This window comes from Sander vitreus, chromosome 18 (assembly GCF_031162955.1).
Source record: "Sander vitreus isolate 19-12246 chromosome 18, sanVit1, whole genome shotgun sequence".
NCBI lineage: Eukaryota > Metazoa > Chordata > Actinopteri > Perciformes > Percidae > Sander > Sander vitreus.
In genome coordinates, this window is record NC_135872.1 from 11,524,020 (window position 1) to 11,537,798 (window position 13,779).

The following is a 13,779-nucleotide window of genomic DNA, read 5'->3' on the forward strand; positions in this document are numbered from 1 at the left end:
CATAAACACAGACACATACAACCTTTCCCAGAAAATTCTCGCAGTTCTATGCAACATTCCATAACAATCCACCAGGTTTTCCACCCACGCACACCTTTCCTGGAATTTTCAAGACAATGGGTGGACAAAAACATACTCCTCTCTTCTTCTACTCTGACTCACCTGAGATACGTATCATTTGATAGGGAGGCTTAAGTTAATGTTGTGGGATTAAGCCTTTGTATGATAGAAAAGTGTCCTGCACACGCAAAGTGCTTTCTGTGAATGCCAGTAATGAATTTGAGACAGCTCTCCCACACACACATTTACTGTTTAAGTTCTTTTCACTTCGGCAGGATTTAATTTGACTGTAACAAAGTGAAATGAAGTATCACAGTATATTTCTGTTCTTAAAGTGTGCAGGGGAACACACTCAAACACCCTTGTACGCACGCACGCACACACACACACACACACACACACACGCATACACACACACACACCTGCAGTGAGTTCTCTTCAGCTGTGTTTGTAAGTTGATAGCTGGTTATTTCTCGAGTCAAAGGCACTTGCGCATGTGTTTTATCACTGACAGCATGTTACCTCATATATTCAAACACCACAACCACTGAATTCAACCCTTTGCCCTAAACCTCGCATGAACCTGTTATCCTGGAAAACATGCAGACTGAAGTTTTCAGCTGATATATTGTCAGGGGTGTTATTTTATAGAAGTTTAAAATTTTATAGAAGGAAAACGAGTCACCACCAAGGATTCAATGACTGAAATCAGTCAACTACTGCTATAGCTGGACTATAGGACAGGTTTAAATAACATACAGAACTGTGTTTTATCTAATCTAGTCCAAAACAACACAGACATCCTGCTACATATCTGCTCTGTATGCATCGAAACCAGAGAGAAATGTAGATAGAGTTACAGTGAAGCAGCTTGAACTCTAACAACTGGAACAGGCGTCCAAAAGCCAAGATAAATTTGACCTGCAGCTGTGCATGCTCAGCTTTTAAAAGCTACGGTGATCATATGAGACACCAACCAGCCCGTGCTTACAGTTTTAAACTGTAGTAGGCCTTGTCTGAACTGAAGCACAAGTGAAAGTGCAGTGGCCTTCAAAAAGAAAAAAGCAGTCTGAGACCCTACATGCCAAGCATGGGGGGCTATTTAGATGTCAAGAGGTGTGTGTGATGGTAATAGGGCAGATGAGAGAGGAGGGCTGAAGCAGGCCCCTTTTGCTTTGAGGATTCTCCATCGCCGCCAAGACCTGTCCTACTCCACCACTCCCACCCCACCCCAAAACCAAGGAGCACACAAGATCAAAGAAGTCTTACTTTTGTGCGCACATGCCTCAGTATGCACTTGTTTTTGTCTGTTATACTTTTCAAGCAACAAATAGCAGCTCTCTACAACTCTCTATGGTGGTAAACAGACTGCAGAATTCACAAGCTAAATACGATTTGTAGACTAAATAAAACATCTCCAAAAGATGCTTGCTTTTCAGACAATGTCGCCAGCAAGCCACAAAGAAAAATCTACTTGTATTTGTATAATCTACGTATTTGTCAGGTCGCTGGTGTTGAATGGCAGCCCTAGTCTAAAGATGAAACAGAAATAGAAGATGTAAGGAAAATGTTTGCAGGGGAAATTAAATAGTAACTACAAGTGATTCCCTGCTGCTCTACACTGTTATGTCTTTCTATGTGGATCTAGACTTAGTTCACCTGGGCAGGTGCAGCCAGCCGTGTGAGTTCAGCCGTTGATCTCACACCTAAGGCAGCGGTGAGGTTGCCAGGACGGTGCGGTTTAGGAGATTACTATAACCTACCTTGTTGGCACATTCAAACACACATTTAAAAAGAGACATAAAATCAAAATAGGTGCAAAACAAACTTGCGCATAATGTGACTGCTAAGCCCAAGATTATTCAGACATGCAGAGCCACAAACACACACACATGTGAGGCAAAAAGAGGGGAGAAAAGCATTTTAAATTGTGTGTGTCTGAGCTGTCACTCAAGACACCCTCACTTCCTGCTCCTGGTGACATGGGAGCCACATCAAACACAGAGCTGACAGGGGGAATCCCACCAGGGCACCGCTAGACTGTCTGGAACAGCCTGAGGAGGGGTTTGTGTGTGTATACGCATGTGTGTACATGTAATACAATTTGATAGAAAAATGCACAGGAACAACACACACAAGGTTAACCTGAGATTTGACAGTAAACACAACTCCTCCTCTGCTCTAATCGGGCTTTTGTACAACTGTAACAGTAGAGTCCATTTTCCATCAATGCTGGGAAAACTCAGCTACTGTATTTAATCCTGAGTCTGAAACCAGATATCAGGTCCAGCCCTGTCTCACCTACCTGTCGCACATTCCTGTTCCACCTGCATGTGGCCAAGGACTGGCTCATATAGTATACAATAACACACACACAGACACACAGACACAATGCCATTCTTTTTATCTGTCTCTGATTACCCAGTGACTGACGCCTGTGTCAGCCTTTCAACCCCATCCTGTCACCTCTGTCATACACACACAAACACACACTCTTCAGAGCATGTTTGTATTTCATTGTTTAAATTGTGAATCAAGACAAATTATATTTATCCTTCCTTCACAACTTCATACAGTGTGTTTCTAGCCCACGCAGGCACGCACACACACACGCACGCACACACACACACACACACACACACACACACACACACACACACACACACACACACACACACACACACACACACACACACACACACACACACACACACACACACACGTTAACCTACACCTGCTCTGGCTACTTATTTACAAGTGCAAACATCAGTGTACATGTCCTTCTATACATTAACAAAACACAGGCAGCGCAGGCTAAAGTGAAATAAATGAGCTGCCGAGCAAAGAGGCCAGGGCCGCCTCGGTAGCTATGGTTATACTACTTGTCATGGATCCAAGCTTAGAGTCATTAATATTCCCCTAAACAAGGGCAAGGGTACATCTGGATATCCCATGCACTCACACATGCACATACACACACCTATATACTATGAGGGAACTCAATACAGTCCCTTTTCTACTGGCCAAACTCTGTGCTTTGGATGACAGAGACACCTGATCTACATTCCACCCCAATTCCCCTGGCAATGTGTGTGTGTGTGTGTGTGTGTGTGTGTGTGTGTGTGTGTGTGTGTGTGTTTACCTGAGCTTGAATGGTGGTTTTATATATCTAAGCATGCTTTCATAATAACAAGCTAGAGAAATGCTAAATGGTGATATGTTTCTTAAAGTTGAATTATCTATGAGTAATCGCAGTGGAACAGTGTAAAAAGTTGGTATCAAGGATGGGTGTGGCAGGCCAGTGTTTGCTCTAGAGCCTCTGGGGCAAATAAGCTATAAAGGAAATGATACAATCTACCAAACCACAACAGCATCTCAAGGCAATATCACCCAAGTCAAAGTAAATGAATAGGGAGATTTAACAGGAGTTATAAGCCTGGGAGCATTGGTAGTTCTCTTTGTGGTTCAGAGGTGCTCAAGTCCTGACGCGTAAAACAGATCAATAAAAATGTTTAATTTTCCCCATCTGCTGGATGCATAATGACACCTGGTATGCTTTTGCTCAGACAAATCTTGGCAAAAAGAAACAAATCAAAGCCCAGAGTGACCTGAAGTTCCACTCTCCCAAATCATTAAAATGTATAAGAACATTAGCAGGACAAGGAGACTCATTTTAACATCATGCAAACGCAAGCAGACTCGATTTGCATTCCCAGCTTGTGTCTTCATGTAAGAAATCTCATTCCTCTCCTGACCTCACACTGACCCCAAACTGATATAATGAATAGAACAAATTAAATAAATGTCAAACAGTATTGATGTTAATATGATTATCACCCCTTGCCCACGCTCTTAAGGCAAGGTCACTACAAAACAGCACCATGTGACCTGAAAGGAATACAGTATCTTGCAGCACCAGGAACCAGGATCGGGCTACACAAGCTATTCATTAATCCATTACTTAGTTTGTGTGTTTAAGTCCTTACTAAATCCTTAGTAAATGCTAGCTAGTAGTTAAGCTAAGTGAGCTTGGTCTACTACTTAGTATCTAGTAAGTTTGCATAGTAACTACTAGCTACCTAGTCTATATCCTTGACGTTCCACTTCCGGGATGGGTCATGTGCAGCAGGAAATTCCACCAGATGCATGTATTTTCCGTTTCCTTCCGCTTTCTTTGTGTTGGAATTTTAAATTCAGTGGATTAATGAGGACTATTGTTGACTGCTCCTCAGCTATCTGCATGGTAAACAGCTAGCTAGACTATCTGTCCAATCTGAGTTTTCTTTCGCACGACTATTTTGCAGCGGCTCTGTGCGGAGCTTAGCACCGCCCATGACGATTCTGATTGGTTTAAAGAAATGCCACTAAACCAGAGCATGTTTTCCTGGAGTAGCCAGACCCTCCTTCAGCGCGCTTTGGAGGAGGGTCTGGCAAAGCGAGACTACTAGCTCCCTACTAGCTAACTACTAGCAAACTAAGGATTTACTAAATCAAGTTGCACCAATCAAACTTAAGATATAGTAAAGACTTTAGTAATGTGTAAAACTTTTGCTTTTTACATTTGTGCGCCATACAATCAAAAGGAAACCAACTATGCAAACAGGCTGTCACTGTAGCATCAAAAGCCATATCATAACTGCCAAAAATGAAAGTTTTAGAAGCCCGAGTGATATGTTAAACTTGACTTTGTTTTATTTATATGTAACATACATGGAAAAATATGTTTCAGAGCCTGACAGCTATTTATTCATTTAGCCTGACGCTATTGGCATATTGCCATCATTAGAGGTATGTGTGTATTATTTTGGTCAAATGTAATAATTTAAAATCTTCCCAGTTTACATCGTTATTAAACACCATTTTGATCAAATGTCAGGTCAGATAAGTCAACCATATTGTACATTACCTCTTTTAATCTTTATAGCATCTTAATCTAGCAAGCTAACTAATTATAGTTGATTCTGCCACTTAGCTCCTTCAGTTAACTAAATGCATCCAGCTCCTGCGTCCTTTGGCACTAAACTATCTTACTACCCACAGTGTAAGAGTTAGAAGGGGCCTCACCTACTGACGGGGCCCGTCTGTGGTGCAGGGGACACTCCAGGGTGCCCTGTTGAGTTCGACCAAACATGGCGGAGTAAACAGCGATCTGCATACCCCGTTTGCAGCTCAGCCTCATCCTCTCTTCCTCACAGACCACCTTACTCTTGTACTCGTCTGGAGAGGGAGAGAGAGGATACAGATGTGTTACAAATAATAAAAAAGCAAAACCAAAAGACAAGTTTCTTCCCAAAGGCATTGTTTTAAATTTAAACGAAACAAACAATGTAACGTATTGTTTGAATTAATGAAATAGGTTGTGATTTGAGGGCTCATAAATCTGGAATAACAAAAATGGAATAAATAAAGCTGAATTTATGAATATTCCATTTACATGTATGAATAAAATATTAGCTTTCTATGCAATGTGATCCCTAAAACACTATAATAAACAAAATAAAAAGACTAAAAATATCACAATCATTCAGTTAACTTCATGTCTTGCCTTGTCGACACTAAGTTATCTGTTGGTTATCATAATGACATTTTTTTTCTTCTATTATTCTATTCCATCAATCTTTTCTATCTTTATTTAATCAAACCTCTGTAGAGTAGCTTTTAGTAAGCACAGAACACATAGGACAGACAAAAGGCTTTATTCTGTGTAAACAGGCAGAAACAGAGGTAGAGTTGCTCTCAGTGGACATGTAGAGCCATGCTGAGGCATTCCTCACACACATCCAGCCACAGTGACCTGTGACAGCCAGAGCAGCTCCACTGGCCAGCAAATAAAAACACAACAGCAGCCGCTTGTATGTCCATGTGGGGAGTGGAACAGGAATGCAGAAAGAAGAGAGAGGAAGAACGCAGAGAAAAGGGACAGGACGTGGTTTGTTATATCTCTTGGTGATGGATTCACTCTTGTTCACTCTCACTCCCTCCCTCCCTCCTTCACTTCCTCTATCCTCCATCCACCTCTGCTTTCAGAGGCAGTGACACCTGCCCGTTACACCTCACTAACACAACATGCAGCCTTTCTCTCTTCCCCTGAGAAGTCACTGGTTAAGTGACAGTGAACAAAGAGCTGTTGATTGGCCCCGGGGTCCGATAGAGAAAAAAGGGGATCAGTGGATTAATGCCCACTTCTGGTCACTCTAGTGTGAACTGCTGCACAGCTCAGTGCAGCTCGGCTCAGCACAGCACTGAGCCATGAATGGAGACTAGAATCTAGGTGGGATTACTGAACTGTTGTGGCTCTCCTCTGGAGTGATATTCTTAGCTTCCTGGCTCACAGAGAGAGGGAAGGAGAGGCACGCAAATATATTTTTTTCTGCTTTTAAATTAAGCAGGGAAGATGGCAGACTCACATAGATACTGTGAAACTTAAAGGTATACTTTGCCAATTTTAAACCAGCTCTGTGTCATCTTTGTGTGGGCAGTGTCTTTAGATAAATGGTGTTTGATTTCCCTTCGTGGCGCCAGTGCATGGAGGAGCGAAGCAGCGGAGGTCTGCCGAGATCCAAGATGATGCGAAACAGTGCGTTTCGCCGCCACCACTTGATGCTATTTTAGTAGATTTTTCTTTTAAAAAGGTACATGATGTCCTGTAAAAGTCTACAGTTGCTCTGTTTTTGTAAATTTAAAAGCTAAGTTTCAGTTAAAAAATCCCTGCCGCTACACGCTACATACACTGTACATTAGATGGAAATGAACAATATCAGAGGAAATAGACCTGATGATGTTCATTGGTTAAAAGGAGGATGTACGGGGCGCCCTGGTAGCTCACCTGGTAGAGCGTGCGCCCCATGTAACAAGGCTCAGTCCTTACTGCAGAGGCCTAGGGTTCGATTCTGAACTGTGGCTCTCTCTCTCTCTCTCTCTCTCCTATCAATTAAAGGCCAAAATGCCCAAATACATATGAATAAAAAAAAAAAAAAGATAAGATGTACACTACAAAGCAACAATTATTTTAGGTCTATTATTAATATATATGAGACCTAGGGTTGATCATTTCAACAATGCTCTCTAAAACTTCAACTGTACACAATTAAACCAGAATGTGGACATGGATTTTCTTTGACTGTTAATGTTGTCATTCCGTTTGTTTTAAGTGCAAATGATTTGACCCCACCCCTGGTGTATTTTTGACAAGATGTGGTGTGTGAGAAAAGAGCACAGATAGTCCGAGCACAGAAAGGGACAGAAATGTGTGTCGCTGTCAAGATACGAGGCGATGAGGGACTTACTAGGTCTGCATTTGTACCAGACAATGAGGTATTTACTGCTGCCAGGACACTGGTCCGTCCCAAACACGCGGCTGTTGACAAGGACTTGACAGCTCCTTCTGTCTTGGCACTCGTCCAGCATTTTCTAAAGAAGGAAAGAGTGACAGAGAGCGGGGGAAGACCAAAGACAGGTTTAGAGGGAGAACAATAAGCCAACGATGGTGAGATCAGTAGCAGGCAAACATAAAACCACTTCAAACACGCTGCTTATGGCCATTGGAATATGGAGGAGAGGAGCAGGTAAAGAGAAAGCTCCACTCATTTCCTGGCTTCCTTTTGCTTCTCTAGTTTCATCATCTTTAGCCAGCTGTAACCCAGGTGAGAACATTCCAACACAATACCTTGTCCCGTACTGAAATCCCACTCACTGGGGGAATGACTCAATGGATTCTGTTCCGAGCCTTCCCCGAATTTAACATAAAAAGAGAAGAATTTGCTACACTAGATCCTGGAATGCAGAGGGAGAACTAAGGGATATCTGTGTATCTCCCCCTAATACACAGCATATACATATGCAGGTCCTTTTCGGATAGGAGTTTATGACAATAAAAAAAAAATACAATAAAGCCAGCATAATAGTTTAAGTTAAAATGTATTAGGCAAGGTAAAGCAGCTTTATTTGTACAGCACATTTCAGCAACAGGGCAATTCAAAGTGCTTTACATAAAACATTAAAGAGCAGTTAAAAACAATAAAAAAAATTAAAAACAGATAAAATACGAGAATAAAAGTTACAGTGCAGTATAAGAAACTCAGAGTTGCGGCAGACCTGCAGTTTTCTGGGAGACTCTGGGGACAGAAAGCAGACCTGTCCCAGATGACCTGAGAGGTCTGGGTGGTACATAGTGTAGCAGCAGATCAGAAATGTATTTTGGCCCTAAACCGTTTAGTGATTTATAAACCAGCAGAAGTATTTTTGGAATCAATTCTTTGAGGGACAGGAAGCCAGTGTAAAGACTTCAGAACTGGTCTTAGTGAGGACTCGAGCAGCAGCGTTCTGAATCAGCTGCAACTGACTGATTGATTTTTTAGGGAGACCTGTAAAGACACCGTTACAGTAGTCAAGTCTACTATAGGCAAAAGCATGGACGAGTTTTTCCCAATCCTGCTGAGACATAAGTCCTTTAACCCTTGATATATTCTTAAGGTGATAATAGGCTGACTTTGTAATTGTCTTAATAGGAATACATGGATCTCTGTATCACATGTCATTATATCACGTCATTAAATAACCAAAATGCTTGTAGTATGATGGAAAAGAGACAAACTTCACCAACCACACTGAGAATGTATTAAAAATACCACTATGCTGAATGCTGCTACCAGATTTTCAGATGCTAATACCAGATTTTAAATGGGAGGATTACTTGGATTAGTGAAACAATTAGTCAATTAACTAATTACCTGTTTGACAGAAAATCAATCTGCAACCAGCGTTTTAATTAATTAATCATTGAAGTCATCTATCAAGCAAAAAATGCCAAATATTGTCAAGTTACAGCTTCTCAAATGTAAAGATTTGCTGTTTTGTACCTCTTTTAAATCGTTGTTAATCAAATACCTTTGGTTTTTGCACACACACAAGAAAAAAACCATTCTTCAAATACCATATGTGCTCAAGGAACTTGTATAACTATTATTTATGGACATCTCATAGATTAAACAATTAAAAAATAATCATTAGATTAACAGATAGTGCAAAATAATCATTAGATCGGGATACCCTTGAAATAAGCCTTTTGTATGGAGACATTCATGTATTACCAACAAACCAGAGGTCTTGAACAGGTGGTACAAAGGGATTCTTCAGGGTTGTACTAATGTGGGTGGCGCAGCAGTCAGTCATTCTCTCACTTTAGCACAATGCACTCTCTGTGTCTGTGCATTCATGGCTGTCCTGTCTATTATGGAAACGGAGGGTGTTCGAGGCTAGAAGGCAGGGGGACTAAGAATAAACCAAACAACCGCATGAAAGCAGGATGTGTTTGTGTGTGTTTGTATTGATGCTGCAAAGCGGAGTTTCTAGTTCAGTCGCATCCCAAATTAGGAGTAATGCTAGGGCAAAGACCCCATGAAATCGTTTTGTGTCATGGGAACAAGCATGCTTCCTCTTTAGAGGGTGTAATTTGCCGGGAAACGTCCTCACAAAGCATTACATAATCAGTGCTCCTCCAATAGAACCCTTGGCCAATTTGACCATTTTAGAGGACACTTTCTCCCAGGAGGATCCGCAGCCCACAAGTTAGGGTGTGTATATGTGTGAAGAGTTGACTAACTGATGGAGGAAAGCCAAAAAAGCGATAAGATCCAGGTTTATGACACATGGGCAACACTAGGGACGAATGTAGAGACCTGTATAGACTTAATTTAGGCTACTAGTTATTTGCAAATTGAAGAAAAGTAACCAAAACAATGACAAAATTATAATTTTTGGGATACAAAACACCACCAGGAATGTGTGAACTAAGTTATTTACCTGTAGTGCGGTGGACACAGAACAGTATCGGTCATCCTCCTGAGCGTTATAAGAACTTAGGAGTGCCTGGTAGGTCTGAGGGCACTGTTGAGGGTCAGAGGTGTCTCTCCTCCCGTAGAAAGCTGATTGGACGGTGATGGTGGTGCGGGGTGGGCAGCGAGCAGACAGGAAGTCTCCGTCACAGGCCTGCTCAGTATAGTTCCTCAACACTTTGGACAGGTAGCCTATGAGACGGCAAAATGCCAAAGCAGCTGTTACCTCAGACACTCCGACCATCACTTCATGCACATAACATTAAAGATGTCTTGATATTGTAGCCATATAGCATAACTTGCAATATACAGTATGTGTATCCTTAGGCTGTATAATTAAATATCACTGCACTGGAACCAATGAGGAGGAAAATGCTTACTAAGCAGATTAAAGCTAACTAATCTCTCATTTCATTTTACCATCATATGCAGAGAGGGTTTGCGGAAGGCTACAGTGTCCTGGGATCTTTTTTGTTCAATAATGGAGTGTTTCCACGGACATTTTGTAGTGCTGCATATCAGCAAGCCCTGACAGATCACAGCTTAAATCTAAAAGACGCCCCCCAGGCCTAGAATACCACAATAACACAGAGAGGCTAAAACATTTGCTTATTTAGCTGTTAGCGTCAGCCCTCCAGTCATGGCTGTAAAACATACTCTTATCTGTTCGATATTAAAAAATAACTGACAAGGATGATTTTAAAGCCTGACATTATTACACTTTTACCTACAGTAATAGGATACGGTGCATACATGAATACCTACAGTACTTACTGGACTTTTTCAACATGCAACAGAGTTCTGAGAGCATTTTGAAGCACTACAAGCTCTGCAAAATGTAATTCATAGCTTATAAACCAAAAAACAATTCAACGTGGTTCTGGCAGTGTGATAAATTGTTCCATGTTCAGGTACACCTACATTGAGAGACACCTCTGTTTTTTTTATATCTGTTATGTGCCACTCTTCAGGCACAATTAGCATGTATTTTGCTTGCCAGTAACCATGTTTACTTGCACCACACAACCAGATGGTATCAAGCCTGTAACAAGAAACATTACATAAACCATTTAATGGAACAAGCACCGCGTGAACTTTCATTAAGCCTTGGAGGGGCTTTATACCAAATAAAAGCTCTAATTGTTTTAAAACACTGAAGTTTTTCAGCTAACTCTTTTCCCATTAAGAGGCTTTGAGAGCTGCCAGTCAGCTTGTCAGTCACACAGGAGAACTGAACCCATCACAAAGCCACCATTAACATTCCAGCCTGTGAGAAGGAAAAACACAGATAAAGGAGCGAGCTGATCCCCCAGCCACTGTCATATAATGTCTTTCTGGACTTATCTGGACCATTTAAGGAGGAACAAACACTTTGCTTTAAGTCTCAGATTCTTTGCAGTCAAATTTCTCTGTTTCCAAATTCACCTTGGTTATCATGTTTAAATTGAAATCATACAGAGACAATTTCATTAACTTATTTATTTTAAAAAAATGCAACTATTTTTACTCTTTCAACAACTGAAAACAACTTCCAAAGCGAGCTCAAGCTTCCTGCTAAGTGCTCTGTAAACACATTTACAAGGAAGTCAACACACACACACACACACACACACACACACACTAAGTGGACACACTGTGATTCAATTACCTGTATTTGGTCAGTGTTTGATAGGGACGAGGAAATAACAGCGTTCTCTAACACACACGTTAGCACACATGCACGTACACACATGGATAAACACAAAACACACACATTGTCCCCTTATCACCATGGCCACAGTTAAAAGAAGTAAAGGAAACAAGAGACATTCTCAGGCTTTGAAAGGTCAGCCTCTTTAAATAGAGATGGTTATTAAACCACCATTGCTCACAGTAACAGGTTTCCACCTGTGGCTGGGTTGTGAAAACAGAGAACAGGTGCACATACAATCCTATTTTTGATTTTATTTAGAAATTATTTGCATGCCGCATACCAAATTTTAAGGATGTGAACTAGAAACAGCAGCTATCTTTACATTACAGCTCAAATTCAAACCAAGTCATCATATGGCATAAACTCTAAATAATTTAAACCCTGGAATAAGTGGAATAAGTGACATATGAGCATGTTGATGTTTAGATTTGAATAATGAAACATTTTCTGTTTGTACGACTTAATGTGAGTATGACCCAATTTACCATAAAAATGGGAACATTTTGATTTTAAGGCTGTCCGTTTTAGAAATTGCACTCTTATGGCGTCACTATTGAAATTTTGATTCTTTCTCTCAATTGCTTGGGATTAAATAGTTTCTTCCCCTCCCACAGTGATCTGCCCCTCAACACACAGGTCTGCTTTGCATGCCACATTCCACGCAGGGTGCGAGGGAACTTGGCATTCCCCTGGCAGCAAGACCACACACACACACACACACACACACACACACACACACACACACACACACACAAAACGTCAACACAAACAACGTGGTAGGAACAAGCCTTGCCGCTTGGCTTTCAAAGTCAGGGTGTGTGGTGTGCTGGTGTAACAGTATCACATTATTAAGGCTGGCTCTTGGCAAAGCGCCTGTGCCATGAGAGACCACGAGTTTGCGCAGCCTTCCAGCTAACCGAGCCACGGGTACAGAGCTGTAACCATGGAAACAGCCGAGGTTATGAAGAGGGTGAAACAGAGATGGTTGAAGATGGGTGATTGAATTCGCACAGGCCACTTGGAGGAGGAGTTTCTTGGGGAGAGAGAGAGAGAGAGAAAGAAAGAAAGATCGTTGAACACCAAGAACGCACAGATACGCCTTCCTCCACCCTACACAGTGGGACTGGGCCGGCTAAAGGAAAACAGATCATCTCACACAAACCCTCAGGTGCTTTCTACAGAATCCATTTCTCTTTTTTCCACCATCCCACTCTCCTCCCACTCTCTCTGTATCCCTCTCTTCTCCAGGATCGTCACCATTGTTCCCTTCACGGTACCTGTTGACTGAAGCCTCCTTTCAAGGCCAACAAATCAGGCGGGGTTAAGGCACCTGTGTAAACTGCCCAGCCAATGACAGGTGTCCCTCAGAGGCAGAAGGCTGAACAATGCTGGAGGAACACCCAGGCATCTCTCCTCCTCCCTGTTCCTTGGATTGAAAGGCGTGCAAGGTCCATTTAATCTCTGCACAAGCAGCATAGGGATTTTTTTTTTTTATAAACATAGACAACGGCACCTGCCTTTTGTATCTATTGCCCGATACAGATGGGATCCTGTCATGTGATGCGACTTAACCTGTCAGTAGGCAAGCGTGTCCACGTTTCAGCTGCAGTCTTTCAGCCAATTGTAAAGCTAGAAATTAGAGGGCCTTGTGATTGTTACCTCCTTATTTGTGGTCATTTGAAGACCCTAAAATGTGACCCAGCGATGGAGGGGGGTCAGGTATGATGGAGATTAGTGACAGCTGCTGTGTTGTGTCAACACAACACAGAAAGAGGCCTGTTGGAGTAGGCTTTCCTCCCTCGGAATCAGTGATTAGTCACAACCTGGTGCAGGTCACATATATTATATATATTACTTCTATATACAGTGCTGTTTTCCCCAGCTGGAGCTCCTACTGCAATATTTCCTGTCTCTCCTTTCAGGTCAGACTGGGATGAAACTCTAACTAACTCTCCTCATGCTCAAACACACTGAGGGCAGGAGGGAGGGCTTTCTGACTCCAGAGGCAGTTCAGGTGGAGACACTGTCTGTTACTCATGCTCAGGGCTTTCCCCTGCTTTTGAAAGATGCCGCCTCCTGCTATTGGCCGAGCCTGGAAAATGAACAATGAACAGCAGCATGAAGTATTACTGACGTGTTATAATAGCACAGGCTTAATGCTGCTTATTACTCACTTTTATGTTACTTGTGAAG

General features: G+C 41.9%; 1 protein-coding gene across 2 annotated transcripts in view; it reads right to left on the reverse strand.

Moving 5' to 3' along the window:
- The window catches only part of eva1aa (eva-1 homolog A, regulator of programmed cell death a), a 74,959-nt gene that overhangs the window by 44,057 nt on the left and 17,123 nt on the right, over window positions 1-13,779 (reverse strand). The window contains exons 2-4 of one of the 2 annotated variants that reach the window (XM_078275017.1): window positions 9,862-10,085; window positions 7,347-7,470; window positions 5,125-5,277 (exon numbers count right to left, since the gene is read on the reverse strand). In XM_078275017.1, the coding sequence (XP_078131143.1) occupies window positions 5,125-5,277; window positions 7,347-7,470; window positions 9,862-10,085 (501 nt within the window). The remainder of the gene's footprint in view (window positions 1-5,124; window positions 5,278-7,346; window positions 7,471-9,861; window positions 10,086-13,779) is intronic. The other variant, XM_078275018.1, reaches the window with a different exon arrangement.